Source organism: Hippopotamus amphibius, chromosome 17 (assembly GCF_030028045.1).
Source record: "Hippopotamus amphibius kiboko isolate mHipAmp2 chromosome 17, mHipAmp2.hap2, whole genome shotgun sequence".
NCBI lineage: Eukaryota > Metazoa > Chordata > Mammalia > Artiodactyla > Hippopotamidae > Hippopotamus > Hippopotamus amphibius.
Window position 1 is genome coordinate 13,980,368 of NC_080202.1, and position 19,776 is coordinate 14,000,143.

The 19,776-nt window shown below is 44.5% G+C and overlaps 1 protein-coding gene across 4 annotated transcripts in view; it reads right to left on the minus strand.

Annotated features, from left to right (window-relative positions):
• Window positions 1–19,776, minus strand: part of VPS53 (VPS53 subunit of GARP complex) — a 131,745-nt gene that overhangs the window by 82,538 nt on the left and 29,431 nt on the right. For 3 of the 4 annotated variants that reach the window (XM_057715915.1, XM_057715914.1, XM_057715916.1), the window contains 3 exons: window positions 16,186–16,272; window positions 12,898–13,013; window positions 11,115–11,234 (listed from right to left, as the gene is read on the minus strand). In XM_057715915.1, coding sequence (XP_057571898.1) covers window positions 11,115–11,234; window positions 12,898–13,013; window positions 16,186–16,272 — 323 coding nt within the window. Of the gene's footprint in view, window positions 1–11,114; window positions 11,235–12,828; window positions 13,014–16,185; window positions 16,273–19,776 lie in introns of those variants that run through there. The other variant, XM_057715917.1, reaches the window with a different exon arrangement.

Consider the following 19,776-nt stretch of genomic DNA (forward strand, 5'->3'; position numbering starts at 1 on the left):
CTTTGAAACTTATAGGTGGGTTTACAGCCTCTTTAGTCACTTTCCAAGGGGGTTAGAAATGACAGAGTAAGGCTATCTCCAGAGTCCCCCCAAGTCAGAATCAGGGCCATCCATCTACACTTGCCCAGGGGACCATGGGGAACATTCCTTGAGTGTGAGCTCTGACAGGAGAGAAGAGAACATGCTTTTGTAAAACCATTACCTCCGAGGTCTTATGACTCCCCATGATGGGCCAGGCAGACAGACTCCCCTGGTGCCAGGTCACAAGACGGAGCTCCCAGAGCTCAGGCCCCTCTGTTCCTCCTCTCCTCTTGGCAGCACACAGAGAGCCCAGGTTCCCTCCTAAGCCACAGGATCATTCCTGTGGGGGAAGTTCCACCCCCACCAGGGACAGTCACAGTTTTATTCTCCGGGCTCCCGAGCATCTCAGTGATATGATGGTCCCAGCTCTGTCACCTGGCCCACCCCACCATCCCCTAACTCCATATTCTTAACCAGATGTGGAACTGGGGTGCCTGAGGCAACATGGATGGACCCAGAGATGATCACACCAAGTGAAGTCAGAAAGAGAAAGATAAATACTATATGCTATCACTTATATGTGGAATCTAAAATATGACACAAATGAACTTATCTATGGAACAGAAACAGACTCACAGACATGGAGAACAGATTCGTGGTTGCCAAGGGAAGGGAGAGTGAGGGAGGGATGGACTGGAAGTTTGGGATTAGCAGATGCAAACTAGTATACAGAGAATGGATAAACAATAAGGTCCTACTGTATAGCACAGGGAACTACATTCAACATCCTGTGATAAACCATAATGGAAAAGAATATGAAAAAGAACGTGTGTGTGTGTGTGTGTGTGTGTGTGCGTGTGTGTGTATAACTGAATCACTTTGCTGTACAGCAGAAATTAACACAACAGTGTAAATCAACTATACTTTAATAAACTATATTTTAAAAAAACAAGTTGGGGTGCCTAAAAAGACAACCAGAGCCTATGATAAGTGCACAAGTACCAGATTGTGATTGGCAGACCCCCTTGCCCTCTTCTTCAACCCATTTCCAAGGTCACCTCTTGAGATAGTCTAGACTTACCTGTGCCACTGATGAGCTACATGTAATCTTAATTAAGTCATTTCCCCTACGTGGGCCATAACTAAGAATGGCTGTGAAATAAGAGGGTGGGGTGGAGGCCTGGACTAGATGCCTTCTGGTATCTGCTCCAGCACTGACTATTCTACAACACCCATCTTTACAGGTGACTGCAGGTCAGGTGTTTAATTAACGTCGGAGCAGAATAATAATCTCTTTTTTTAAAAAAATTTATTTATTTATTTATTTATTGGCTGTGTTGGGTCTTCGTTGCTACACACAGGCTTTGTCTAGTTGTGGTGAACGGGGGCTACTCCTCGCTGTGGTACGCGGGCTTCTCATTGCCATGGCTTGTCTTGTTGCAGAGCACGGGCTCTAGCCACACAGGCTTCAGTAGTTGTGGCACATGGGCTCAATAGTTGTGGCGCACGGGGTTAGTTGCTCCGTGGCATCTGGGATCTTCCTGGAGCAGGGATCGAACCTGTGTCCCCTGCATTGGCAGGTGGATTCTTAACCACTGCGCCACCTAGGAGGTCCCAGATAATAAGCTTTTGCACATCAATGTTTCCAAGTAGTTTCTGAAGTATCTACCAGTAACTCAGATGAAAGAGAAACCATTTTCCTCACTGACATTAATGGTGGTATCTATAAACCCAAACCACGACCCGTGCACTTTCAGGGTAAGATGTGAACAGTAGTCTTCACAATCAGTTGCCTGGGCAGAATCCTAGAAAGACGTCAACACACATAAAAGAACACAGCTTTGGCCTCACTCCTCTATACTCCTTCCTCTTCCAACGATGAAAAGTAAGAGATGGAGCAACAGACTCGGTTAGTGGAGCATATATATATATATATATATATATGAGTTCAGCTACTAAGACTTCCTAGTCATCCTTATGAAAATCAATCTACAACTAACAGAGAAGAGGAGAAATAACGACTCCTCCTGGCATCCAAAAAGCTCAGCCTGGTTGGGTGGTGACAACTTGGTGTTGACCACTCTTAGGAAATAAAAGATTCACTGTGCTGCCTGAAAACAAAGGTCAACCAACTGCCCCCTAGCATCCTCCATGCCATGTGACCAAGGGTTGTGCAAAGGCGCCGTTCCCTAAATGTGCTATGAGATTTCATAAGGGGTGGCAGCAGAGGGACAGCAAACTATGAAGCCATTTAGACATTCAAGGATAAAATAACCCTGAGGCTTCCAATACCTCGTGAATGACTGTCCCAAAGAACATACCCTCAATGATTCACAAGAAACTGACCTCCCAAAATACAGAGTCTGTACTGGACAGAACGGTTAGTCAGTCAGCTTAGTCAGATGCTCCATCTCCAAACAGACGGAGTCTCAACCCAGAATCTTAGAGTGACCTAGTGGGACGCTTGGAGATCATCAAACACAACACTTACACTTTCTTTTGAAACTTAACTTCTTTCCGTCACAGTCACACAGCTAGCCAGGACTTTTCTTTCTTTCTTTTAAATTTCATTGAAGTATAGTTGATTAGCCAGGCCTTTTCATTCTCCACTTTAGTTTCTTTGATTGCTAAGCCACATGATCCCCTCAACCTGCCAAGTACCTCTCATGTATAAAGTTAGAAATAACCATGAAAAATATGCTTCAGTTCAAAGGTTTCATGGGTTTCAAGAGAATGCAAGAATCTTCCATTCTTCCTCAGGAAATATTGCCTGCTTACTAGACACATTTGCTTTCATGGAGGATTTGAAATGTAAAGATGACATTAAAGAAGAAGAATCTTTCCTTCAACGCTACATTAACGTTTAACCGTTTTCCAGAAGGGTAGCTGGAAGAAACAGCTATATTCAAATCAAAACCTATGAACTTCATATTTCAAATGTACAGGCAAAGATTTCTGAACACAACCTTTCCTACGACTTCCACAGTTTACAGACAGCAAGCTATTAAGTTAGAGAAGCTGGAACAGTGCACTGGGTGTAACTCTCCTGCCTTCTCCCCTCCCCCCAAACAAACAAGCTATTTCTATCATTTCCAGATGGTTCTACCATCACTATGTAAACATGAGGGAGGAAAATTCACCAGAAATGATGCTAAAAATAAGATGTCTGGACTTCCCTCAAACTTTTAGTACCTTTTGAAAAAAAATTATAGTCAGGCATTGGAAACAAGAGATTCCTGCCCTTCTGTTATTTTTCATGTTACTTAATACCACGTATTCTCTATTCATCAACACACTTTTTTTTGCAGACAGAAGTTGTGAAATGAACTAAAAGAAAAGTAAATCCTTTTGTGTTTGCAGCAACCCTACATGATAATGAATGGCTGGAGCACCGAATTATATTGATAGAATGTTATCTTTTTCTCTTTTTAAGGGAAGTGTCATTACAGCAGTGATCACAAAATCCCTTCAAATTTATAAAACCACTTCTTTGAAAAAAAAAGTTAAAAGGCAAGGGATCCTGAAAGAGTGCATTATTTTGTTTGTCCCTATAGTGCTTTTTTATAAATAAAACTCAGTTCTGCCATGTTCCTGCCATCAACAGTGCCCATTCCATGCAACCAATGGGTAACCACCTCCTCACCACATCTCCTTGACCTCATCACGGTCACTGTCACAGCATGGTCTTTATCTTTTCTAATCCAGAACACAATCCCAACCTCCAGTCTCTTGTACCTATAACCCACAAGACTTTTACAAAATACAAAAAGACCATGCCTCTCCCTGCTTAAAATCTTTCATTGTCCACAAAATGAAGAGCAGATTCTTCAGCAAAGCATATAAAATCTGACCCTGCCTACTTAGACAGGCTTTCACCCTCCACTGTTCCCCCAAGTACCACAATGTTCTCTCTCTCTCTCTCCTATTTTTCCCCCTCTCTCTTGTCTTGGTGGTAAGATCCTACCCATTCTTTTAAGATCAGATTAAAATTAAATTCTTCTAAGACCCCTACCCTTGGTCCCTGAAGGCTGAGTCTATTAATTCTTCTTCTGAGACCCTGTTGTGCCTGTACAAATACTACATCCATCCTATGGTATTTCTATTAGTGTCTTGTCTCTCACAGAAATGGTGAGCGCTTTGAGGGCAGAGAGTATGTGTTTCTTATCTTTGTGCCCTCAGGACCTCAGCACAGGGCCTGGGATGTAGAAAGTGTGTGATAAATATCTATTAGGTAAATGAAGAAAAGAATAAGTGAAAAATGGGAAAAAAGATCAACTCTGGATCATCAGGAGGGTAAGGGGAGGTTATACTGCCCTCCAACTACTGAGAGCACGTCTGCCTTCTCCATCCGAGCTTCCTTCTTTCCTGCAGCTCACAAAGCCCCGTTTGTCTGCTCTCCTGGCTGCTTCACACTCCCCATGGTGATCAGACAGCTCTGAGTGTGAAGGGTTAGCAAGGATGAGGGGAAGGCTGGTGATTTCCCAAGTATTCCGCCAAGCTCTGTTCCGACACTCCTTAACAGTTCCTCGGCATTTCCACTCTAAGATGGCACCCTGAGCACATGGTGCAACCCTTCCCTTCCTGCCCCGGATTCTCAGAAATAATGAAAAGATTTTAATAAGAATCCAGAATCAGGGAAGAAAAGCAATGCAGACTAGAAACTCTGGTAGGACAGGACTGAAGAAGGAAACCCCTGCCTAAAATGGCTTTGCAAAAATGAAGGACATGAGTGGAGTGGATTCCGGGAGCAGGAGGGGGGCCCCGGGCAACCACCGGAGGGATACGTTGGGCTCCCGCAAGAGAAGCAACGAAGCCAGTGCCCAGGTCTCACCCCTGCCTTGAGTGCTTAGGTCAGGAGTGGGTGTGGGTCTAAGAAGTCCACAAGAGGCCACAGGGCTGATAACATCCAGGCAGGTCAGGGAGCCCAAGGGCCCAGAAAATCAGCCACCACATATCCTGCCTGGTGGCTCTCCAGCTCCAGCCCCACCTCACCCCGGAAGTGGACTATGCTGCCTCCCCATCACAAGGAGATGGCAGTAAAAGAGCATCCCTGATCAGACTAACAGAGAATCTCACAGCCAATAGTGAGCATTCAGCTAGAGATCACCAAATACTGGAAGAGTGCAAACACCAAGAAGGGGAGTCATCACACTCAACAAACTGAAGACCTGACATCAGAGAAACAGACGTTTAAAACACGTATCATTTATACTCCTGAGAGATTTAAGAGGATACTATGCTCTTGATAAAAGAATCAACTAGATACCCTGAAGATTAAAAAATAAAAACTTGAGACTTCCCTGGTGGTCCTATGGTTAAAACTCTGTACTCTCCATTAAAAAGATCATACACCATGATCAAGTGGGGTTTATCCCTGGAATGCAAGGATTCTTCAATACACGCAAATCAATCAATGTGATACATCATATCAACAAACTGAGGAATAAAAAACATATGATCATTTCAATAAACACAGAAAAAGCTTTTGACAAAATTCAACATCCACTTATGATTAAAACTCTCCAGAAAATGGGCATAGAAGGAAATTACCTCAACATAATAAAAGCCATATATGACAAACCAACAACCAACATCGTTCTAAATGGTGAAAAACTGGAAGCATTCCCTCTAAGAATAGGAACAAGACAAGGGTGTCCGTTCTCACCATTATTATTCAACACAGTTTTGGAAGTTTTAGCCACAGCAATCAGAGAAGAAAATGAAATAAAAGGAATCCAAATTGGAAAAGAAGAAGTAAAATTGTCACTCTTTGCAGATGACATGATATTATACATAGAAAACCCTAAAGACTCTACCAGAAAACTGTTAGCACTAATCAATGAATTCAGTAAAGTAGCAGGATACAAAATTAATGCACAGAAATCTCTTGCATTCCTATACACTAACAACGAAAGAGCAAAAAGAGAAATTAAGGAAACTCTTCCATTTACCATTGCAACAAAAAGAATAAAACACCTAGGAATAAACCTGCCTAAGGAGGCAAAAGACCTGCACTCAGAAAACTATAAGACACTGATGAAAGAAATCAAAGACGATACAAACAGATGGAGGGACATACCATATTCTTGGATTGGAAGAATCAACATTGTGAAAATCACTATCCTACCCAAAGCAATTGACAGATTCAACGCAATCCCTAACAAATTACCAATGGCATTTTTCACAGAACTAGAACAAGAAATATTACGATTTGTATGGAAACGCAAAAGACCCCGAATAGCCAAAGCAATCTTGAGAAGGAAAGATGGAGTTGGTGGAATCAGGCTTCCTGACTTCAAACTATACTACAAGGCCACAGTGATCAAGACAGTATGGTACTGGCACAAAAACAGAAAGGTAGATCAATGGAATAGAATAGAGAACTCAGAGGTAAACCCACACACATATGGGCACCTTATCTTTGACAAAGGAGGCAAGAATATACAAGGGAAAAAAGACAACCTCTTCAATAAGTGGTGCTGGGAAAATTGGACAGCTACATGTAAAAGAATGAAATTAGAACACTTCCTACACCATACACAAAAATAAACTCAAAATGGATTAAAGACCTAAATGTGAGGTCAGACACTAAAAAACTCCTAGAGGAAAACATAGGCAGGACACTCTATGACATCCATCAAAGCAAGATCCTTTTTGACCCACCTCCTAGAATCATGGAAATAAAATCAAGAATAAACTAATGGGACCTAATGAAACTTAAAAGCTTTTGCACAGCGAAAGAAACCATAAACAAGACAAGAAGACAACCCACAGTATGGGGGAAAATACCTGCCAATGAAGCAATGGACAAAGGATTAATCTCCAAAATATATAAGCAGCTCATGTGGCTTAACACCAAAAAGGCAAATAACCCAATCCACAATTGGGCAGAAGACCTAAATAGACACTTCTCCAAAGAAGACATGCAGATGGCTAACAAACACATGAAAAGATGCTCAACATCACTAATCATTAGAGAAATCCAAGTCACAGCCACAATGAGATATCACTTCACACCGGTCAGAATAGCCATCATCAAAAAATCTAGAAACAATAAATGTTGGAGAGGGTGTGCAGAAAAGGGAACTCTCCTGCACTGTTGATGGAAATGTAAGTTGACACAGCCACTATGGAAAACAGAATGGAGCTTCCTTAAAAAACTAAAAATGGAACTACCATATGACCCAGTAATCCCACTACTAGGCATATACCTGGAGAAAACCATAATCCAAAAAGAAACACGTACCATAATGTTCATTGCAGCACTATTTACAATAGCCAGGACATGGAAGCAACCTAAATAACCATCAACAGATGAATGGATAAAGAAGATGTGGCACATATATACAATGGAATATTACTCAGCCATAAAAAGGAATGAAATTGAACTATATGTAAGGAGGTGGATGGACCTAGAGACTGTCATACAGAGCAAAGTAAGCCAGAAAGAGAAAAATACGGTATGCTAACTCATATATACGGAATCTAAAAAAATGGTACTGATGAACCCAGTGACAGGGCAAGAATAAAGATGCAGATGTAGAGAATGGACTTGAGGACACGGGGCTGGGGGCAGGAGGGGTGGCGAAGGGGAAGCTGGGATGAAGTGAGAGAGTAGCATAGACATAGATACACTACCAAATGTAAAATACATAGCTAGTGGGAAGTTGCTGTATAACAAAGGGACATCAACTCGATGATGGGTGATGCTTTAGAGGGCCAGGACAGGGAGGGTGGGAGGGAGTCGTGGGAGGGAGGGGATATGGGGATATATGTATATATACAGCTGATTCACTTTGGTGTACCTCAAAAACTGGTACAAGAGTGTATGTAAAGCAATTATATTCCAATAAAGAGCTTAAAAAAAAACAGCCACTTGAAGAAATCAGAGAACAATTTCTTATAACTTAAGAAATTCATGGGTCTTCAGATTAAGAAAACAATTAAGTACACAGCAACATGAATGAAAAGAGAGCTATGTTCTAGTAAAATTTCTGATTTTCCCACCCCCAAATCTCAAATGCTTCCAGAACAAAATAAAAATAAAACAAAAATAGATTATCTATAAAGGAATAAGAATGAGATGGACTTTAGATTTTTAATAGGCAACAATGAACGCCAACAATAGATTTGCTTAGTCTATCCTACAAGAGCCACAAGGTAGAAGCAATCCAAGTGTCTATTAGCAGATGAATGGACAAACAAAATATAGTCTATATGTACAATAAGATATTCAGCCTTAAAAAAGGAATGAAATTCTGATAAATGATACATCAGGGATGAACCTGAAAACATCCTAATTGAAATAAGCCAGACACAAAACGACAGTGTATGATTCCACTTATATGAGGTACCCAGAACAAGCAAATTCAGACAGAAAATAGAACAGAGGTTACCAGAGGCAGGGAAGAGGAGGTAAAGAGTGTTATTATATAATGCATACAAAGTTTCTGCATGGGGTAATGAAAAAGTTTTGGAAATAGAGTAGTAATGGTTCTACAATACTGTGAATCTACTTAATGCTTTTAGTGTACAGAACTGTACACTAAAAAATGATTAAAACAGTAAATTTTATGTAACGTATATTTGAACACAATGTAAAAAAAGGAAAAAAAAGAAGTAGGAAACCTGAAAAGACCAATTACCACTGAAGAAACTGAAGGGACAAAGATCTGCCTTTAAAACAGGTGACACACCTAGATGGTGTTTGCAGGCAAGGTCTGGCAGATCTGACAAAGGATTAGTATTCAGAAAACATACAGAACTCCTACAAATCAATAAGCAAGGGATAAATAACTCAGTAGACAAACAGACAAAGGATATAAACAGCAGTTCACAGAGGAAATGCAAATGGCCAATAATCAAATGAAAAGAAAACTAATGTCACTAGTTACCACAGAAAAGGAAAGGAAAGGAGCTAGGTACCATTTTTCATCTATCAGATAAATGAAAAGGAAATCAAGTGTTGTTGAGGACATGGGGAAATGGGTACTCACACACTGTGCAGATGGTATTACAAATAAATAAAGCCTCTTTGGAGGGCAAAGGGGCAGAAGTTATTAAAATTTTAAATTTTAAATGCACATGACCTATCACCCAGCATCTATCCTACTTGCAGATGTGCAAAAAAGAGTATATTTTTACAATTAGAAGCAGTCTAGTGGTATGAAAATGGTTAACTAATCTGTGGTACGTTATACTACAGAATTCTATACATCTGTTGAAAAGAATGAAATGAGTGTGTATACAATGATGTAGAAGAGCCTCTAATATATACTAAGTTAAAAACAAAAAAGTTTTGGAATGAAGCATATAGTATGAGGTCATTTATTTAAAACAAAACAAAACAAAGCAAAATAAACCCACAATCTAAAACTGTAGATTTATTTAAATGCACAGAAAAATATCTGGAGGATAAGCACTGAACTGACAATAGTAACTACCTCTGTGGGAAGCAGTGGGGTGTGAGGTATAGCTAAAGAGGACTTAAGTTTCATCTCCATACTGCCTTTTTTTTAATAAAGAAAATGTATATGTGTATTACTTATATAATTAGAAATAAAGAAACTTAGGACTCCCCTGGTGGTGCAGTGGTTAGGAACCCACCTGCCAATGCAGGGGACACAGGTTCAAGCCCTGGTCCAGGAGGATCCCACATGCCGTGGAGCAACTAAGCCCGTGCACCACAACTATTGAGCCTGCGCTTTAGAGCCCACGAGCCACAACTATTGAGCCCACATGCCACAACTGCTGATGCCCGCGCGCCTAGAGCCCATGCTTCGCAACAAGAGAAGCCACCGCAATGAGAAGCCTGTGCACCGAAATGAAGAGTAGCCCCCGCTTGCCACAACTAGAAAAAGCCTGTGCCGCAGCAGCAAAGATCCAAAGCAGCCAACCAATCAATTAAAAAAAAAAAGAGAGAGAGAGAGAAATCACTGCAATGAGAAGTCTGCGCACCACAACAAAGACTAGCCCCCGCTCGCCACAACTACAGAAAGGCCATGCGCAGCAGTGAAGACCCAACGCAGTCAAAAAAAAAAAAAACTTAGAGAACAAGAGGCCTGTAGCCATCAGGCCTCATGAGGAGGCAGAGGTGAAAACGATGGCTCCTGCTGAGTACCAGCCCCTTTGTTTCCTCTTTGTTGCCAAAAACGTTGGGATCCATCAATTGTGACTGTCCCTCTCTCCTTAGTATTTTCCCTGATGCTACTTCTAATAGATAAAGTCATTAAATTTCCCACCCCTTATCTTCCTTCAGATCCTCATCTTCCTTCTCTTTAAGCATCTGCCTTTCTTTCTACTGAATATGGGATTAAAACTCAACAGAATAGGAAGGAAAGAATAAATTTAAAGAGGCTAAATTTGTTGCATCATTTTGTTGCATCTGAAGTTCAAGGACAGACTGTATTCGCAAAGGCTGCCGCAGCAATCTCTCATCCCATGTGCTTTTTACACCAGTGGGACTTTGACACTCCTCCCATTGGGGGTGGGGTCCCTTCCTCTTGAATGTTGGCAGCCTTGTGACTACAGAAGTGACTCTATGTGACTCCTAAGACCTGGTTCTCTTGGGATGTTCATTCACAGGCCCCTGCACCACCTCAAGGAAGCCCGAGCAGCCCAGGGAGGACAACCCGGCTGAGTGCCCAGCCGACAGCAAGCACCAATCTGCCACCCACGAGAATAAACCGACGGACCCCCGCTGATGCTGCACGGAGGAGCAGTGATGAGCTGTCCCTGCTGGGCCAGGCCAGGAACATAACTGGTCATTAGCCACTAAGTCCTGGGTTTTGCTGGTTTATTATAAGGAAACAGACAATTGGAACAGTTTCCCTCACAAACACGTGCTTGGGCGGCTGAGAGTTGAACCAGGCCAGCAACTAACACAGGTAGCGTTAGAAGACACGGTAAGCAGCTGGTGAGGGGACGCAGAGGGGACACAGACGGAACGTCTGCATCAGAGTCAGATCAGGTGACCTCTGAGGCTCCTTCCCACAGTGAGATTCTACAATAAACATCCTGAGCTGAGTGCTTCAGCACTTCCCAGCACCACCTTTTCTTAAAAGAGAAGATGATTTTCTCCAATAACGTTTTACCTTTCAGAAAGCTGCCGGATCTGTGGAATTCCCATATATTTGTGGAAGTGCTCCAGAACATTCATTACGCCCTGAAGAAGATTTGCAACTTCTCCATACTGCCTTCGCCTGGTCATGGCTCTGCAAGGAAACAGGAAGTTGAGGGTTCTAGAAAAACACTAAGGACACAAGATACAGATATGGACCAACCTACTCTGGGCTCTAAAGTAGACATCAACTCAATTTACTTAAGCATTTCCTGAGCACTGAATATATATGGTGCTATGCACTGGAGGAGAAAAAAATAAGACCAGGTCCAAATCCTTAAGGGGATGTGAGTTAGTAAGGGAGAGCAACAAAGACACATCTAGGTAGTACCAAGTAGGATGAATGCAGCTCTAAACAGAAGTCTAAGTTATGTGCTCTGGGAGGTACAAAAGAATGTGTAAGCGAGGGAGTCTCACTGGGTAGGGGGAGGGGAATCTAGGAAGACTACGGATTTGGGGATTTGGATTGGGCATTACAGATTAGCAGGCTTTTGACAGAGAACAGGGGTAGGGATGTTATTATTTGAGGGTTACAGCATTTGAGCAAACCAAACACACTTCAGGACATAACAAAGAGCATTTATATGCACTTACACATTAACTCAAATCTGTAGATTTTATGCCAGTGTTAAGCAACTCTGTGTATGCTTAGGTACGTTTAGTTTCCCTCCTGCTAAGGTTAATGAAGCTTAAATAAAAGGATGCTGATAAAATCAACAGTTACACACAGCAAGGAAGGAACAAATTATTAGATCTAAAGTTTTCATTAGGGTTGGGTTTTTTAATTAAAAGTGTCATTTATGACTTCTCTTACGAGGCATTTAAGAAGACAGGATCAAGTTTAAGACAAGGAGTTACGTTGCTACCACTGCCTGCTCTGCTGGTTTGGTGGGAAGCACTAAGCACCTGAGGAAAGGGACAAGGTCACTGCTCTTCCAGTCTCCCACGGGCCTGCTGACCTCTCCGACCACGGCTCACGAGAGAACGGGCCAAGGTTCAATGACGCCCATGCAACGTCTGGGAGAGACCAGGAAGGAGTCTGCCCCCTACTCGCCCCCAGTTTGGAAACTGTCTAAATTCCTATGAAGGTGCTCTTTCTTTGTCCATATATGAGATTACGCTGAGGCTGGGACCGGGGGAATTCTCAGCCTGGGAGAGACCATAGACGTGAACAGGAATGTCAGAATCTTGCTAGTAAAGGAGGCTTTGGGCTGCTTCTCTGTGGTCAATAACTGGCTCTTCCTTTTAATACTATTTCTCATGTTTTCATGCACCATTCACTATAGTTCCCCTGTGAGCCAAACAAGAAGCTTCTGCCTTTGAACAAGTGGGTTGGAAAAAAAGGAAAAAAAAGTGGGTAGAATGATCAATAAGGGATCTGTTTCCATACGGCACATTGGATGGTGGTGCAACTCAGCCCAACACAAGCAGGGAAACTTGCCAAGGCAGAGGCTGGGGTGGCATGATTACAGCCCTACATCGCCTCGTCGGCCTCCATGATAGAGATCCACCACACAGAAATGACCCGTGTTCTTGGAGTCATTCTCCACATGCTTTCTGGGTCCCCTTCAGACTCACCTGCCCCTCAATGCAAAGTCTCAAGTGTTTGTTACACGCGGAGCACCCGAGGCCGCAAAGTAAAAGTGGGGCAGGACGGTGAGACTCTCCTGGTTGAGAAGTAAATAAACCTATGATGCTGCTTCCTCTGTGACTCACTCACTTCCCGTGGACCCGAAAGAGCCCGCGGACGTGCTTACTCGAGGGAATCGACGCCGCCCGCCAGCATGTGCAGGTGGTTCAGCGTGGTGATCGAGGTGGTCAGGTGGCGTTTCGCGTGATCTAACTGCTTAATGTCGCGGGTGATTTCCTTCACCTAAACAGTGAAAAACCACAGGAGGAAAGGGAGGAGGGTTAAGACAGATGTAAACCCGTCTGCAAGCGGCCTCAGGAGAAAATAATGCAAATGAAATAAGGACAAACACACCTCCGGTTAGCCCTTGGAGAGAACACAGGTGTTCTCCCAATACATACTCAAAATAATTTCCAATCAGCCCGTTTACACTTAATTTGGCATTTCGTCAGCAGACTTTACCCAGGGCTACAAAACCCTCAGTTGTGAAAGAATGAAAGGAACTTTATTCTTCCCCCCAAACGGAGTGATCCAAATAGTAACTGAGTATGGGGCACATGGGGTCCAGGAGGCAAGGACAGCGGATCTCCTCCTGAACCAGGGCAGGGAAGTATGCCTTCTGGCACCCAGGCTACTACTAGGTTCGGTAAAAAATGGATAGTATAGTATTAGTCGGCTAATTCTATTGAGATGGCCTTTATTCGTGGAACTAGGGTTTACTATCCAGTCTCCAGCAAAGAAAGATTTCTTCTCAAATCTCAAAAGACTAAAATGTAACCCCTGCAACCTAAGCTTAACATGATATCCTAAGAGGAGAATCTTCAGGGAGACAGAAGGCAATCGGGGGAGTAAAGTTTCAACACTGTCGATGCCTTGGGTCCCAGAGTGAGAAACTCTGTAGCTGGGAATGTAAGTGTATTTCAGCCATTAGAAAAGTACATTCACTAGTGAGGGGGGAACAGTTCTCCAATTTTACTAACACCTAGGCAGACTCTTCCACTAAACTTCCCAAGTCCATGCTGACCAACAAGCTTTCTGAAGAGCAATTTTGTTTCCCAGGTTCTTTGACACTCAGAGGGTAGGCAACTCTCTGGATACCAGGCAAACATCCTAGTCACTGGAAAGATAGCTCTCCCCTTAAAAGTGAAAAACCCCGGTAGCGAGTTAAGGTCACGTGACCTGATTTTAAGAGTCTGATCATCCTGGGTGAAGCTATAAAGTAAAGGTCACGACCTGTACAGCTCAGTTCCACACCCATAAACCCACAAGGCTGACCTGGATCTTAGCAGCAAAAGCCTCTATCACAGGGACCTGTCCTCATCAAGCCTGCTTTCTCTATGACCCTCAGACCACCAAAATGTCGCTATTTCTATTGTAGGGGTTGGTGGGGGGGGGGGGGGCCGGAGTTTAAGAACCTATCATGTCTTTACTAAATAACTGAGTTTGGGGGAAAAGAAGATCAAGAATGGTATAATAAACCAGATACAGAAGTTTGGCCCTATAATCTGATCACCCGCTTCCAACACTGAAATAAATCATCATTCTCTTTCCTACCAAAAAAATCCCTGTACTTCTTCCTGGGTTCCTTAGCTCCAGCGCTAGTGTCAGGGGTCTTCAACCACTGTAATTAAAAGTCAGCATCATCTATGACTCCTCTCATCCCGGCATCATTAATTCAGTCATTAAATCCTGAACATTCCTCCTCTGCCTCATCTCAAGAACCTGTCCCCTTCTGCTCCTTCTTCAGGCCCTTGCTGCTTTGCACCGGTGCTGACTGGTCCCTTCACCCCCAGTGTTCCCCATCTCTCCCCACCACATACCCTGTGCTTCTCTACACAAACCGAACTTCTTGTTATTCGCCAAACAAAATTCGTAATGGCAGCTCATGCAAGGGGGGCTCAGGCCAAAGTCACGTGAGCCCAGCCCACAAAACAGAACACTGGTTGTTAATTTACCTTAACTGTTACCCCTGGGCAGCCAGAAAAGGACGGAACAGGTTTGGGAGTCAGACAGTTCTCGGGTTGAATCTTGGCTCTTCCACTCACCAACTCGGTGTCCTAGAACAAGTGGCTAAGCCTCACTGAGTCTCAGTTTCCTCATCCATAAAATGGGCAACCATTAAAATAATAATGAGAGGAAAGCCTAGTTCAGGAGGCTGTTGCGAGGGCGAAGTCAGACCACTCGTACAAAGGAACTGGCACAGGGCTCGGCACGCTGAAAGGTTCCCCGAGTATCAGTTCTCTCCACTCTGCCTCTTCTTCCCTCCAGCACAGCACTGTCCTGGGATGCAGGCTGCTTTAAAACGAAACACCTAATGGCGTTAGGCGCAGTCTACTCCCACTTGACTGCATCCGCCCTCGGCTGGAAGAGGGAGCGTGGTCCAGACTCAGGGTCGTAAGTGCTCACCGAATGCCCACACCCCCGTGATGTACGCATGACTACTACCTCCACAGTGAGGAAACAGTGGGGGTGGGGGGGGGTGTAAATCACTTGCTTAAGGCCCACAGGGAATAAGGAGAGAGGGTGGATCTGAAAGCCAGCAGTCTGACGTCAGAGGCCACGCGGCTCATTAACAATATCAAACTGCCTCCCGCCCCCCCCCCCCCCCCGCCCCCGGCCTTGTGAAGCCGGGCCCACCCCTCCCATGTTCCACATCCTGCCCACTGAAGACAACGGAAGGATCCAAGGCAGTGTGACCTTGGACCTGTTCTTGAGTGGATTCTGATAAGATGTAGGGAGAGAAGTCTGCGAGGGGTTAGGAGTTATTATAACCAAAACAAGTAGGGGGAAAAATGACATCAATAATGGTTTTCATTCATTAGGCAACTAACACCAGCCTAGTACTATGCTCTGTGCTCTTCACACGTTTAATCCTTACCACACCCCTTTGAGGTAGTTATTATTCCTATTTAGAGTGGAAGAAACTGACGGGGCCCTCGGTCTGCAGAGGCCCCTGAGCACACGCACTGAGGGCAGCGCTGCATAGAGGGAGAGCTTAATCAAACCCCTCAGCATCTATCACGGGCAGGATGCAGCCCACCTCCCAGGTCCAGGTCCAGGTCCAGTTTTCAAGTGATGCCAAGTGACATGTCATACATCTGAACTGAGAAATATGTGATGTGAACAAATGCTAGAGAGAGGAATCCAAAAGGACTAGGAACCTATTTTGGGGAAAGGGGAAGAAGAGAACTTTCCCTATTTAAAAACAGGGCTGCAAACACAGGGCAGCAGGCATGGTAAGTCACCACGTGTCTATCAGCACCTCCTGAATGGACACCCTCCCAGGGCTGGCACTGGAGTCGTGGGTGCTGTGGTTGGCAGCAAGAGGGAGAACACATCTATTAAGTAGTATGACTGGACGAGAAGCCAACTTCCTCTTCTGGTGTAAAAGTGTCGGGAAGAAACCTAAACTCACCATTTGCTCAGACTTTTCTGCTTTGTCCTTAATATCTTTGATTTTTCCAAAGAGCTGCTGAATCGCTTTCTGGGCCTCTTCAAGTGCCTGGAATAAGAGGAATAAATGAAAAACAAGGCAGCACCAGTCCCTACACTGTGATCAAGGGTGGCCTCAAAAGAACACGCCTACAGCTCTCTTGCTTCATTGAGCTTGTGTTGACGATTTTACCAGACCTGAGACCTGAGCAGCAGGGACAGAGGGAATCCAGCATTTGGATACAGGCAAATAAACACTCAGGATTCTCGCCAAGTTGCATCATAAAGTTTTAATTTAAAAACTAAGCTATTTCCCCCTTTCCCAGTGATTACTACACATGTTGATGACAGCAAATAAAGACATGCACGTGTGTGTGTGTGTGCACATATGCAGTAACCTTTAACACCTGCAGAGAGATAGGCGGCTTGAAGTTGGGGGTAAGGGAAGCTCTGGATTTTTGAAAGTTCCAGAAAATGGTACCTTAAAAAAAAAACAAAAAATCACGGCTGTGCACAGGGGCTCCAGGACCATGGTAAACCTTAAAAACGTTTATAAGTATCCCACTTGGAAACCAAAGAAGTGAAGTTAGAAAGGGCTGCTTACATCTAACAGTGAGCCCAATGGTTCCACTGAAACAAAACCCGGAAAAGATGGATGCCACCCACTGAAAGTATGACAACCACAGTGGTGACTGTGCGAGTCCAGTATTCGGGGAGTGGAGAGGGCGCCCGGCTGCACACGTGAAGAACACGCGTACTGCTGAAGGAGGCAGCAGCCAAAAGCAGAACTCCCGCTTCGGTTCATCGAATGCACTTTATTTTGGATTTGAGTGGCCTGTCCTAACGGGGCCTCCTGAGCCCTTTATAAATGTAATGACAAGGTCAGCGTCGCCCTACAGCTGTGTGTGGCCATCTGTGCCTGCGAGGGGAAACAGCCAGCCTCCCTGGGAAGGACACCCTGACAGACAAAAGAGGACAGTGAAGCTGCAATGTGGGGAGAAAGACAAAAGCCCTGACAGAGTTATCTGAACCTCCGCCTTTAGCAGAACCCAGTGGAGGCATTACCTCTAGACTACGAACTAACACATTTTCCTTTTGGCTGGAAAACATCCTCAAAAAGCAAACTTAAGTCGGCTTCCGCTGCAGGAAATTCCTTCCTTGTTGGAAGGAGGGATTGTATCTCCCCATCCTTCCCAGGCTTCCGGGAGGCCCACTTGTTCTGGTGCTGGGACTCCTTCCTTCCTCTGCAGCTCCTCCTCGCCCTGTGTGGCTCAGTCCCAGACAGAGCTCTCTTCTGACCCTCCTCCATCTCTGGGATCCACAAGGGTTTCACGCATGGGGACAAGGACACCAAGCTGCTGCGTGTGACTGTGCTATGGCTTCCTTTGCCCGTGTTGCCAAGTCTGAGCTGATGCTATTCGAATAAACAGCGGCTCACACCACCTCCTGGGACAGGCAGGGAGTGGGCGTCTGCTCTGCTGGATTGCGTCACTTACACCTACCAAGACTGGGAAGCAAAAGCGCTTTTATACTCGTCATTTCTGCCACCCAGACACAGGTATTTTAACCATCAGAAGGTCTGATCTTAGAACAACAGTCGGCATTGCTATCAAAGTCCAAAATCTGTAACTTTGGAAATTTTATCTGAACAGGAGCAACCAATCAAAAGGGGTGATGGAATGCAACTGGGTCTCACTGAGCAGCCCCTCTCAACCCCAAGAGGATGCCTCACTCAGCAACTGCTTCCTCTCCGCTTCCTACCATCCTGCTTTCCTCACTCCAGATTCAGCACCTCCGAAACAGTTGTAGTGCAGTGAGAAATTCTGCCACTTTCCAGCCGGAAGGCAGGAGTTTGAGGCCTGCCTCTGCTGTCACATACCAGCCGGACAACCTCCTGGGGATCAGTTTCCCCTCTGCAAAGTGGTGATGATGCCACCTATTTCTGGTGTTGTTAGGATGATTCCATGACATAATAGGTGTAAAAAGCTGCACAGATTATTAGGACTATTTCCAGGGCTTATGACCAGCCTGGGCAAATGCATGTTTGCACCTAGGGATAGATACATATTATATACATATCCAGGGGAGATATCAAGATGAAGCTTGGAAGAGAGGTGCAGGCTGGAGATTGAAATTCAGAAGTTGGGACTTCCCTGATGGTCCAGTGGTTAAGACTCCATTCTCCCAATGCAGGGGCCTGGGTTCGACCCCTGGTCAGGGAACTAGATCCCACATGCAGCAACTAAGATCCCACATGCAGCAACTAAGCTCCCACATGCCGCAACTAAGACCTGGCACAGCCAAATAAATAAATATTAAAAAGAACAGAAATTCAGAAGTCATCAGCTTATAGATGATATTTAAGTCTGTAGGACTAAAAATCACCCAGGAAGAGGGTACAGAGGGCAGGGGAGGGGAGGGGAGGAGAGGAGAGGAAAGAAGATGGCCCAGGGCTGAGCCCTCGGGTACTCCAACGTTCAGAAGTCTAGGAGAAAAAAAGAAGGGAGGAAAGACGCAAGAAAAAAACCACCAGTGACAGGAGAGAAAATCAGGGACTATGCTGTCACAGAAGCCAAACAAAAGCGTTGGAAGGAAGCGATTATATCTTATGTTGTTGAAAATTCATGTAAGATTAGGACAGAGGCTCGCCACTAAACTGGACACCAGGGAAGTCACTGATGACCTTGACGAGAGTGGGTTCAGTGGAGACGGTGCGTATGTGAGCAGGGGCCAGCAAATGACGGCCTCAGGGCCACATCCAGTCTGCCACCTGTTTCTCTAAACAACGTCGGCTTGGATCACACCAATTCCATTCATTTAGGTACTGTCTGCGGCTACTTGCACGACACGACAGCACGGATGGGTACTTGTCAGAGGCCAGATGGCGTATAAAATCTAAAATACTTACTACCTGGTCCTTAACAGAACAGCTTACTGACTCCTGGTATAGACTAGTTTTTTCAAGAAGCTTTTGTTATGAGAAGACAAGAGAGAAAACAAGAGAAGAAACTGATTGGGAGGTGTGGGTGGGTAACGGGATAATTATAAAAGAGAAGAACTTTTTTATGATGTTCTTGAATTGTTTACTGTGTAAGGATCAGCCCTGTTACTTACAGGGCTTTAAGTATCCTTTAGAGTGTGGCCCAAGGATATGAATGGCACTCTTAAACCCCCTACGGTTCAGGCAATTGACCATTCCGGTGGCCAGGGTGACAGGCCCAGATGATAACTTCTGTCTCAGTATAATTACCGGTGGTTCCTTCTTACTCTCGAAAGTGACTCTGAGATAAATCATACACATGGTCACCTCTACTCCAGCGTCTAACCAAAGTGGGGGCACAGCTGGAATTCGACAACTATTTGCCAACAAATTAAAAATACCGAGGGGGCACTTCTCAGAAGAGTAGCAGTGCTGAGGCTACTGCTCTGGTTGAGGTGGGCTGACACCCACGTCTTTCCCTAACTTCAGGCACAACTGTAAGCACTGGTTCCAAAACACAGCATCAAAATTCTGTAACTGTTATCTATTTGGTTAATGTGGAGTCTAATGCCCCTGACGCTGCCGGGGTGGATA